Source organism: Psammomys obesus, unplaced genomic scaffold (assembly GCF_907164565.1).
Source record: "Psammomys obesus unplaced genomic scaffold, mPsaObe1.curated_primary_1811, whole genome shotgun sequence".
Taxonomy (NCBI): Eukaryota; Metazoa; Chordata; class Mammalia; order Rodentia; family Muridae; genus Psammomys; species Psammomys obesus.
Window position 1 is genome coordinate 1,832,023 of NW_026588752.1, and position 12,803 is coordinate 1,844,825.

General features: G+C 41.2%; 1 protein-coding gene across 1 annotated transcript in view; it reads right to left on the reverse strand.

The window, feature by feature from the left end:
• Window positions 1-12,803, reverse strand: part of Rbfox1 (RNA binding fox-1 homolog 1) — a 2,133,674-nt gene that overhangs the window by 2,038 nt on the left and 2,118,833 nt on the right. The window contains exon 16 of the mRNA XM_055604373.1: window positions 3,698-3,762. Within this exon, the coding sequence (XP_055460348.1) occupies window positions 3,698-3,762 (65 nt within the window). The remainder of the gene's footprint in view (window positions 1-3,697; window positions 3,763-12,803) is intronic.

Sequence of the window (12,803 nt, forward strand, 5' to 3'; positions counted from 1 at the left end):
TTTTTTTTTTTTTCCTAATTGGTCTGTGTCTAGCTCCTCTCTTCCCTAACGTGGAGGGACACTTTCATGCACCAATCCTTAGGGAATGTTAGAGTATCAGCAAGCAGGACAAGCATGGCCAGGCTCTGTCTTTCTAGGCAGAGTATTTCATCAATGCTCTATACACATCACATATTTCCCTACTACGAGTGGCATCATTCTTTGAACAGGGCATCTTCTCCTCTTCCCACCTCCCAGTCAGACAGCCGAAAGATGCAACAAGGACCAAGCCATAAAACACAAGGAACCAAGAGCCAATCAATAAAGAGAGACCTTCACCCCAGGCTTATTCCAAGCAAGCCATTCACGGAGCTAATGTGATGGACCTGTCCAACCCAGCACGTACTGCAGACACATCAGCAACACCGAGTGGCATGCAATGACCAGATGACCACAGGCCCCACCGCCATGCTCTGATTGGTTCAAGCTCAGAAAACAATCTCCTTGAGAGTCTGGACAGCTGGCTTCCATTACACCAAAGCGAGATTAACAAAATAAAGAATTGATCAGGTCAAATGTTTACCGAATGCTTATAAAATGCCGAGGAAAGTCGTTCACCTATCCTTACTTAGTTCATCAATGAGGCCGTGAGGTTACCTAGTTCAGTTCAGTCTTTGTAGCTTGGGAAAAGCTTGGTGGCAGCAGATGGTTTTCATTCAGTAGGTCAGCTCTCAGAGACACTCAGGTTGCTCTGAGATTGTCAGTATGTGATCATTTAACTAGAAAGATGATGGACAGGGAGCTGGAAGGTACCCATTAAAGACCTTTTGGGCAGTTCTGAGGTTACTGTTATTTAATATTTCTCAAAGGGTTCCTGAATCTTTAATGTTATAAGGGCGTAATTTGTGTTGAATAAAAGTAATATCCTCCCAGTTGGCAGGGGTGGGGGAGCACAGCAGACTTGTTTACACTTTGGAGAGGCCTGAAGAGCGAATCTCGGGGAAGGGGTACTACTGTCTTGTTTTTGATGAAACTGACAGCCAAGGATCATTTCTCAAACATTCTCCACTTTGCTGATTTCCCTTCCAAGTCTGAAAGAGTTTCTTTTGGTTTGGAAGTTTTTCTCTTTGTCCTTTTTTTTTTCTGTCTTCCAGAGATGAGGAAGAAAGAGTTTGTTACTACTGATTCTATGATGTGATAGTCTAAAAATATAGTGATTTATCATTGCCCTGGATAGATTCTGCATCTTTGGTATAGATTCAAAAAATATTCTGATAACTCCCCATTTTCCCTTGACTGTATTTTAATAAAGCCCTTTCCTTGTCTGCATTGATTAAAAATAAAGTACCACCATTTAATAATGATAAATCAAACTAGAAATTCTATTTTAGAGATTGTTTTCTGGTAATTCACCTATTACTGAATTTACCTCAATGAATAATTCCATAGGTGACAAGTATTCTGCTCACAACAAAGTTAAATAGAGCCAGTAATCAATTTCCACAGCAACCAAGAGTACCTAATGTGCAAATATCTCTAATAAACAGCAAGAGGCCAATTACATGGAAAAGGATATAGTTAGTGGGTTCCTTCAGCTGCAACTATTAAACTAAACTGGGAATTGTCGTTATTAAAGATTTAGTAATCAAAAAATGAGAGTATTTTTTCTTCAGTAGAATATATCACCAATGAGGAATCTTAATGATATTAAAATTGTGGGTTTTATGCAGATATTTACATATATGGTGTTTCACAACGCAGAGAATTTTAACAGTTTCAGGCAGACGCAAGTGGAGATGATGTGCTTCCTCAGTAACTCTAAGAATAGTATTAAACATTGTTTGTTTTTATCAAGTGCTACATTAGTCTTACTGAAGAAGGCGATTTAAAGTCTATCTTTGTAATTAACCTTTCCTCAACTTGGGGCTAGATGTATTTATTCTTAGGAGAAGCAAGATAAACACTCCAAGAAATAAATCTGTTTAAGATTCTTATAATTATACAGCAGGCTAAAGTTACTATGATTATAATTACATACAAAGTGGGCGTTTGAGAATTTAGCATCTAGAGATATTTTCATAAAAATAATTAAGGGCTGTAGCCGAGCCACATTACAATTGAGGCTGTGTGGATCTTCAGTATGTGGAATTTAATAACACTTAAGCCTTTTCATTTGTAGAATGATCTCAAGTATTTCAAGATTGTCATCATTTTTATTATCCTCTTTGACCCTCTCAATTGTCCTAATCCAGTGTCAGAGAATACTGAAGATAATAATTTACATGAAGCGTCCTGCATCTTCGCAACTGGATGATTGGGTAAATGGATAATTCATGTATTTATAAGTGTGTCTGGCCAGTGGCTTGTATTTCTTTGAAGATTCTCTACAATTTGAAAAAGTGTTATAAGTGCTCATGAGAAAACCATAATAATTCCTGTGTGTAGTCAGACAGCAAATCACAGCTAATTTATGACGAGTTTGTGCATAGAGCTAAGTATGGCATCTTAAATTCAGGGATTCCTTTTGCTTTAGTAAACTGCAGGAGAATTCTGCAGCTGCTGTCTGTTGACAACTCTTCTTGTGAGAAATGGAGTGAGGTGCAAGAAAAGTGTACCACACCAAACCGAGAGGAATTGCATGGCCACAAGCCAGGCCCGAGCCCAGTGTCTTCTGACAGTTTTCACTCTTGGGCCATGTACCTCGCCTGCTCGCTTACCTGTCTGACCCAGCATGCCTCAGCCACACATGCAAATCATTACTGTTATCATTTAATTCATGAAACATATAGTCAAATTAAAATCGTCATCACAAAAATAAGCACCCTCCCAGACATTCATGCATGCAGAGCACCTGAACATTCACATTGGTGCCCTCAGAGAACAGAGGCAGAAAATCGCATTCAATATGAAAACACACGCATTTTGTTTTTTGGCTGGTTTACCGTCCCACCCCTCAACAAGGCACCTATATAGAAATAGCTATAACTGTTTTAGAAACCGTCACATCAACAACGCCTGGGGACCAAGGCATTCACACACATTCATCTGGAATTTTGCAGTTCCCAAATACAGGTTTATACACTCAGCTGCCAGTCTCCATGTGAGGTGCGGAGTGCAAATGAAAGTTGGCTTATGTTTGTAAGTTTGGGCACTGGATACTGCCAAGATCAATGAATCTCCTAATGGAAGCCAGATGTACTGCCCATCCCTTTATTTTTAATTCAATGGAGCAGAGGGGAGTTGTTTTTCCAGGTGTCATGTGGGAAAAGAAGTGAACCTTTAGGCTCTCGTTTTCTTTCTGTGAGCTAGATGAATTATGACCTTTACATGGAAGGCCATAAGAAGGTTGTACTGCAGTGTGTGTGTGTGTGTGTGTGTGTGTGTGTGTGTGTGTGTGTGCGCGCGTGCGCGCGCGCGCGCGCGCACGCATATAAAGGATACATGGTTACAGAAATAAAGAGACCTGAAAAATAGCTATCCAGGGACAGGGCAGATTTTCTTAGCATTACATCAGATGGGGCAAGGAGTTCCCAATGTGCAAAGCCTAAGCACCATCTTCTCTCCACGTAGCCTGTGCATAACTTCACCATGGACCCTAACTTCTAGGGGTTTCTTCCTCGGTAGTCATGCATTTCTTTTCAAGCAGGATCAAATAAGAATGAAGATTTTCTGCCCCCACCAGCTATCACCAAGTCGTCTAGAAAAGGAAGCCCCTTACCTGTCACTGTAGGCAGCGGCAGTGGCAGGGGTGGGCTGGGCGTAGCGGTATGCAGCATAACCACCCTAGAATGCAAGGAGAGATGAGGCTTAGGGATGCAGAGTCCAGTTCAGGGTCACCCAGCGGGGAGGAGCCCACACCAGAAGAGCAGGTACCCAAGTCCACCCATCCAAGGCTGAGGTTAATGAAAGCTTTAGTATCACAGCAGAAGTAGAAAAACACTGAAGAGAGAGGAGGCTGGACACCCAGCCTGGCTGGCTGTTAAAGGTTAGAGATCCTGCACACATCTTCCGAAGGCAGAACCCCGGGGCCTTTGGAAGGAACGCACCTAAGTGTTAATGGTGATGGTCTGGGGTGAGGATTAAATATTCTTTCTACTTTACTGAACTTTCCAGATTTTCAGAAATGACTGTGCTTTACTATAACCTACCAAATATTAACTTAAATTTTATTAAATGATCTTTGATTAGTTCTTTATAAAAAGTAAATACTCTCCTACCTCATATTGATTTTAGAAGCTAGATGAGTAAGTTTCTCAGTAATTGTGTGTGTGTGTGTAGTCATTTAATCACTGATGGTTTTGTAGAATGCTTTATTAATGTTCCATAATTATTACAAAAGTGAACAGGTGTCAAAATTTCTGACTTCTCTGCTGAAAATATCACACTGTTTGAGGTAACATATGTCACCCTGTTACAGGTCACACACACATACCACACTTGTCGCACACATTCAGGTGTCGAATGTGGTGTAGAGGAGGTGAGTATGATAAAGCCTTCCAGTTTGTAAATGAAAGCATTAAGAGAAAAAACATCTGGACTGAGGAAAGGGCATGGGAGGAGAAGAGAGTAGGAGGGCTTGAATGGGACAAGGGAGGGGGCTACAGCTGGGATACAAACAGAATAAATTGTAATAAATAAAAGAAAATGAAAAAAAATTCTGAGAAGAAAAATAATTAACATTTAGTTCTGTGTACCAGTAATTGCTATTGTTCAATTAAGCAAAGAGGAAGAGCAAATGGGCTTATTGAAAAGGAATTGTGTGCAGTGGAGCATCGATCATCAAACCGAGAAAATAACGGCTTCTTGTTCAACAGACCAGGGCAATATGTCAGCCACCATGGAACGATTTCTGCACAATGAACAAACTGGATCCAGTGTCCAGAGGCAGCAGGGGCTTATTCAGGTTCTAATGAGAATGCGTAGTCCTACAATACTCCAAGGGATGGATTCTCACCTTCCCCGTGAGGAGCTAACTCAGTGCAGAACTCTGCATCAGAGGGCTGACAAGAGCAAAATGCCCAGTGGTAGCAGGAGGGCAAAGTTGACAAGTGTCATACATGTGGACTTACAGGGATGAAACAAGGCTAGAAAGTAACTTTAAACACGTAGGAAACAGCTTTCAATAGTTCCTTCCAATGTTTCCCACTACAGTCCTCTACCATGTATATCATAGCTCAAAAGAGCCTGCTTTTCTATGAGGAAATTTATTCTTTGGATCAGATTTAGTAAACACACACACACACACACACACAAGACATCTTGGTGGATGATCGCCAATAATACAGAGCCAGGAGTTTCGATGTCAGCTTTCCTTAAGGAAAAAAAAAATGTGTAATTTAAAACAAAAAAGGTCTTAGCAAGACACCACCTGGTGCTCCAAACACCGTGTTCTCTAATGAGGAATGGGGGAACTCATTAAAGTGCTGAAGAGTCATAAAAACAAAGCAGGTGTCAGACCGGCACTGAACTCCAGAGGAGGAATGATGGCCAGGGAGAAATCAGGTCACCGGTTTTCTAGACTTGTTCCTTTAATCTACTTGACTATTTTTCTTGGCTTTCATGATATATCAGAATGATATAAGTATGCAAGAATGTGCACTAAATTTAATGAGGTAGGAAGGGGTTAGAATTGGCCAGCCAATGGCTATGAGGTGTTAATAGCAATTAGATGAAGTGTGTGTGTGTGTGTGTGTTTGCATAAGTATATTCACTTCCAAGTAAATTCTACATGGTGACATGGAATCTGTTGTCAGCAAGGTCTCCTTTGCAAATCCTTATGGCTCAGATTATATGGCACAGACCCTCAGAAGGGCCTGCCATGAGAGTGAGTAGGAATTAGACAAATGACAAACATGTCTGATTGTCTAAGGCAAGCAGGAGTGACTAACAGGAGCTTCACTGACTAAATGCAGCTATGCATACCCACGCTGTCTTTAAGAAACTTTGTTATTGTTTTAAATTTTATTTTTGAGATTATAATTTGATTACACATTTCTCCTTTCCCCTTCCTTTCTCCTTTGGAAGGTCAACTACGAAAGCATGGGAATGATTGCTCTCCAGCGCTTCACCGCCGAGTGGAAACCACTGTCTATGCCAAGCAGGTACAGGTGGTCAACTGAGGACGTTCTGCTACTTGGCATTTTAGCTTTTAACTATTCCTTTTGTTTTTGAGGCAGGATAAAATACAGCACAGATTAGCCTCAAATTGCTGTAGAGTTAAGAATTGCCTTGAATTTCTAACAATCCGGTCTCCACCCCTTGAGGCCTGGAATCACAGGTGTGTTCCAACATGCCTTGTACATGAGGAACTGGAGATACTCGGGGCTTCGTGCATACTGGGCAGGCACTGGGTGACATCCCCAGCCAATATTATGTTTCAACTTTTATTTGTGTGCATGTGTGACTATATGACACGTGTATGAATGTGCTTCCAGAGGTCAGAAGAGGACACTGGATACCCTGGATGTGTAGTTTTAGGTGGTTGGAGGCATCTGCGATCCGGACTGAGAACTAACACTGACCCTCTAGTGAGACTCATACTCATAACTGCAGAGCCATCTCTCCAACTTCTACCAAGTGTCCTTCAGGCTCAGTGTCCTAGCCTGCTGAGAGCTTTAGAGTAAGTGAGGTGGTATTGACCTTGATAAACAGGTCACGTGGTAATGATAGCAATGTTTGGCCTAAGTCTTGTCCAGCATGGTGGCCGGCTGTCTTAGCAGTTGAACTGTGGGGACTACAATTAATTGAAGTTTCAATTTACTTATTTTTCATTAATTTGATTTGCTTTTATCTTGTCATTTATATTGTGGTACTATAATCTTGTAAATGTTCATGAAATGCTCTACCATTAAGCTATTTCCTGAGTCTTTCTTTAAACAACAATAACAACAACAGCAACAAAACCTTTTTTACTTTTTATTTTGAGATGGTGTCTTAAAAATATAAAGCTGGCCTTGAGCTGATTCTGTAGGCCAAGCAAGCTTTAAACTTGTGACCTGCTTGTATCTACCTCCCAAACACTAGGGTTACAGTTATACCAGACTCACTAGTTAAACCAGTGTGTGTTGCATGTGTATTTGTGTATGCAGCTGTTAATGTACACGTGAGTTCATGTGTTTGTAGCCCAAAGTACAACCTTCCCAGGCATTGTTTCCTTCCTTCCTTCCTTCCTTCCTTCCTTCCTTCCTTCCTTCCTTCCTTCCTTCCTTCCTTCCTTCCGTATCTGTTTCTTTCTGTATTTGTTTCTCTCTGTCTCTCTCTGTCTCTTCGTCTCCCTCTTTCTCTTTCTGAGATGGGGGGGGGGTCTCAAATTAGTCTACAACTTGGCATGCAAGCCCTGCAGATCCTACTGTCTGCCTTTCCAGCTCTGGGATGAGAAAGAGATGCCTCCATGCTTGGATTTAAAAATCAAACAAACAAGTAAAAGAAAACAGAAAAGCCTCAGTTCTAAAGATCCATCCCAGGTCTTCCTACTCCCAAAGCAAGCACTTTACCAAAGGAGCCCCCTCCCTTGCAGTCCTTAGTTAATTTTATTTAAATGTAAGCATCTACTGGGCTGGTGGCTATAGTGTTGGTCCCGCAATATATGATAATGGGGTGAAAAGGATGCGGTGGCTTGATCATGCCACCTCTCTGTACTATACATCATCTTTCCTAGCTCTCTTCTGCATGAAATCCATATTATAGCAACAGTGGGGCTGTGCATTAACACAGTGTATGTGCGCACACTGTAAAATGGTCCACAGATACAAACTGCTTTAATTTGCTTTTCTAAAGGTGATTCAGATGAGCTATATTGCTCTGTGCACTACAGCTTGCTGAGCAGAGCCAGGGCTTCTGCATCATTTTGTGTTGATGTCTGAGGGATGAGATCTGTCTTCTGTTTGATGTCAGCAGACCCAGGTCTTGTCAAACCTGGTGTGTCCAGACCCAGTGACAAAAATAATGTCATGGAAGAGAAGACTTTTTCCTTCCCCAAAACAAAGGAGAAAAAATATAGCACAGTTTCATTTTTACTACTCATGAAATATTTGAGTGTGTGTGTGTGTGTGTGTGTGCCTGTGTGTGTGTCTGTGTGTACATGTTTTCCTGGAGAATGAAACCAAGCCTTTAAGGACATCTAGCAGGTATTTATCACTGAACCACAACCCAACCCTTGTATGACTTTGGTTTTGAGATAGGCTCTCATTAACTGGCCCAGGGTACTCTTGGATTACTCTCCAACCAGCCTCGAACTTGTAATCCTCCTGTATCAGCAAGTGGGTGCTCAAGTGACAGGCCTGTCCCATTGAGCATCTGTGTTATCATCTTTCACTTTGCATGGCAGTTGTAATTTCAGCTGTAGACGGCATTTTAAGACTCTTTGCCAGTGGTGGATGGATGTGTTGACTTTCCTTTCTTTTTAAACTTCCTACAGATTTACTCATTTGTTGTTGTTGTTGTTTTGTTCATTTGTCTGTTTGTTTTTGCAATGGGAAATAGAGTTAGCAAGTGGAATGGAAAATGTCTGACTACCTACAGTGAAAGTGAGGAGTGTAATAGGAGATGTTAGCTATGTAGCACCTCATGGACAGAAGCATAAGAGGTTTTTTTATTTAAATATTCTTGTGTATTCTAAGAACTTTCCAAGGATTATAGAGAAAAATATATTCTAACAAATCCACACACACACTTTGTGGCGTGTGAGTGTGTGTGTGTGTGTGTACATAAACATGTGCCATGGCATAGGTATGATGTCACCTGGAGTGTTGGCCCTGGCCTTGCACCTTGTTTCTTATGATGGCCTAGGGGCTTCTTAGAATCCTCGCATCTCTGTGTAACAGTGAGGAAACAGACCAGCGGCGTTATTTCTAACTTCATCTGGTTTCCTGAGGATTCAGACTTCGGTCCTCATATTTGCACAGGAGGTACTTTATTTACTGAGCCATCTCCCTAATCCAAAAATTCTTTCTTTCTGATTGATTTATATCAAGTCTAGACACACTTTGATTCTGAACTTTATCATCATTGTCATTGTTATCATTATGTTAATCATTATTTCGGGGTATATTTGTGTGTGTATGTACATTTAGGGAACGTGTTTATATGTGTAAACGTGTGCACACATACCATAGCATATATGTAGAGGTCAAAGGGCAACTTTCAGCAGTCAGAGCTCTCCTTCTCCCTGGGTTTCTCTCCATCAAGCTCAAGGAAACCATCAGACCCTAGCAGTTAACACTTTACCTGGTAAGCCATCTTCCTGACCCATTTTTTATTTTTGGTTGTTTAATTTTTGTAATTCAAGAAATTAAAAGCCACATTAGACCTCTAACATGGCAAATTCATGATCCATCCAAGTCTACAAATAAAATGCTGATGTCTGGAAGAATGTGTCCAAACTCCATTGTGGACATATCAGAAGGTAACAAAGATGAAGCTGCATTAAAACTGGAAAATTCAGTCAAGGCTTCATGGCTCTATGTTAGAGAACATTTGCCCTCCCGAGAATCATCTTGTTAGTCAGGATTTCAGAGCAAACCCACAACCACAGTGGTGAGTGTTTTCCGTCAGTCAGGAATTCATACCTGTAGCAATTTATTGCCATACACTGGCTCTTGATACACTACTCTATAAGGAAACAGAGATGTAATGTTTTCAATGCAAATAAAATGAAATAAATGAGAGAAAGTGCACAAGTCAGACAGCAACCCTGGAGCAATTCATTTACAAGTTTGCTTCTCTTAGCTCAGTATTGAGAGCAACCTGCCAAGCCAAACGGGGCACCAGGCATGGACCCAATCCTAGAGTTGAAAATTCCTGCACTGTTGGTTAGGAGGAAGGTGAACATGGAGCTCAAACAGCATGCTCTGCATTCAGGATATAGCGATGCTTGTTTTTAAGAAGATGAAAGGATAACTTCATGGCTTCTCACCTTTCATTCTGCATCCCTATGGTTTCAGTATTATCAATCTTTCTTATCTCATGATTGGAATTTTCTGGCTTACCTGAAGACTTGGTTTTGTTGTCACTGACTTGGGGGGAGGGGGGTAATATAACAGTGCAGGGACAACCCAAGCTGAGACAGGAACTTTAGCCATTTCTGCTTACACAGCAAAATGGCACCTCACCATTGCAGTGGTCACATGGAGGGCTTTGGTGGTATTTTAAAGAGCCTTGCCTAGTGAGTCTGTGGGTGCACATAAGACAGGTACTGGTGGTTCACACACCCGTTATATGCTTAACTCAGATCTCATCGCAGTAGAGCTCCACAGACTGAGAATAGCTGTGAAATGAAGAGTTGCCCCTGGGGCAGTTTCATATGAGTCACTGGAGGTGGGAGAGAAATAAGTCTCTGACTTCCACGGCAGATAGCAAAGTGGTTGATTATTTGAGGTCATTTAGGGACCTGGCCCTTTAGGTCTGTATATACATTTTAAAGAGTCACCTGGTTTTCTTTCTTTTTTAATTGCATTAAACTTCTCTTCTAAAATTCCATAGCATGGAACTACACTTACCTATTTTAATTTCTTCTCATCACCTTCTCCTTTCCCTCTCTCCCTCTCTCCTCTTTCTCTCTTTTCTCCCTCCTTCTTACTTTTCTTCCTAATTTTCCTTGTTCATTTGAATGTTTCAGATATGGATATTGTTGTCCAGTGTTTTGTTCATCCCTTTATACATGCCTCTTTTTCATTATCTTATTTTCTTTTTTTTTTTTTGTGTGTGTGTGTGTGTGTGTGAGTGAGTGTGTCTTGGGCAGCTCTGGAGGCCAGAATTCTAATTACCTGGCTTGTGATGGGGATTTCAGAGTCCTGACTCTGATCCTCATGATTGAACAGTAAATGCTCTTAACCACAGAGTCATCTCTTCAGCCGCACTCCCTCACAATCTCTCCATTATCTTCTCATTCTCTTCCCTCCCTTCCTCTTACTGAATTCAGATTGTTTAAATTAATCTGTTGTCCAATGCTTAGGTGATGAACTCTGTTTTCAGATTATATGGGCTCAAGCCTTGGTGTCAAGGAAGATTTTGGAATAAACTATTGCACCTTTTAAAATTTTTATTTTCTGGAGAAAAGCTTCTTTCTCTGAAAAAAATGAAGGAGGAAAAGTCCCTGTCTTATGAGCTCTGGCGAGAAGATGCTGTGGAGTAGACTGGATGTCAAATATTCTCTCACATCTCAGCCTCCGAAATCTTCCTAATGACTGAGGATGGCCAGCCTAATGCTGAGCCCTACCTGGAACATTTCAACATAAAGTCTTGGGAAGGAAAGGTTTGGAGTTGAAGGTTAGAGGCTTTCTCTGTGTCCCCCAAAGCTCCAGGCTCATTCCTTCTGTTCCCAAGCTCACTGAGCATGGAGCGAGTACACCTGGTTATTGCGAGTAACTTAAATGAAGAAACAGTTTTGCTGAGACATGGTACAAACCAGAGTCTCTAACAAAAAGTAGAGTGAAATGCACTGGAATCTTGAGGTTTACATGCTGGGGTGGGGCTCAGCACTGCTCTCCCTCTTCAGACATTAGGGTATTCTTAATAATAATAATAATAATAATAATAATAATAATAATAATAATAATAATAATAAACAGGTAATGTTAACACTCTGTGTATTCTTTCCTTCCTCTCCCCTTTTATCCTATTGCCTAATTTAGTATTGTCTTACCCCAGTTTCCACCAAGCATTAGTCACATTTCCATTATTCTACTATAGTTTTTCTCTCTCCCTTTCTCCATTTTCAATCATTGTCCTTGATCAGATGCCATCTTCTTTGACCCTCCCTGAAAATGTCAACCAGCACTTATTTTCTACTCCTTCCTCAGTGTCCAGTTTTGTGCCACCTATAGCTTTACCTGTGAACAAGGGACTCAGCTCTGTAGGTCCAGGGAAGTCTATTTCCACAACTTTCAATTAATATTGTTCTTACTATTATTTCATTATTATTCAATTTGGCATGTTTTTAGTTAAAATGAGTGGGTTGGTTAATTAACTATCAATTTGACAGCATCTAGCTCTACCTAGGAAATACACTCAGGCTATGTCTGGCAGGGAGTTTCTTGACTGGGTTAATTGAAGTGTAAATGGCACCCTTCCATGGGTGGGGTCTTACACTGAATGAATAAAGAAAGTGGTGTGAGTGCTGGCATTTATCTTTCTCTGCTTTCTGACTGTGGATTGTCATATGACCAGCTGTCTCATGCTCCTGTCACCATGACTTCTGGTCATGGCTGACTGTGCCCTCAAACATGATCCTAAGTTAGTCTCCCTCCCTTAAGTCTATTTTTCTGGGAACTTTGTCATGGCAGTAATAAAATTAACTAATGAGTTTTTTTCAACACTTTTCACTAAGATGCATGCTATCTTCCAGACTGGCATGTTATTTAGAAAAATGGAATCCCTTTCTTTTAAAATAGAAGTGTGTATTATAGCCCCTCAGGAGGAGGGCTTTGGGGATAAGCCTGCCTACCCCTGTTCTGCACTTCCCCTGTCAATGATCTGTTGCTGGCTGCATGGCACACAAGCTCATCCTAGAGCCTACTTCCTGGGGTCACCTCCATTGAATAGGAGGGATGCTTTCCTCACCACAGTTTTTCACAAGCATGCAGGGAATAATTCATGTCGTTTGCTTCCTTTGAAGTTAGGGCTGCCCATGGTCCCCTGTTCTGTTGTTGAGGCAAAAGGTCCTATACTCTAGTTCACATCTATCTTACAGGAACACACCCCTCAGCCCACTGTGCTACAGTGGTCCATGTGAGCCCAGAGGACAAACACAGGGCAACAGATAGTCTATCTTCAGCAGGGTTACCTCATGACATATTTGGAAGAGACACTGAAAAGTCACATTGTTT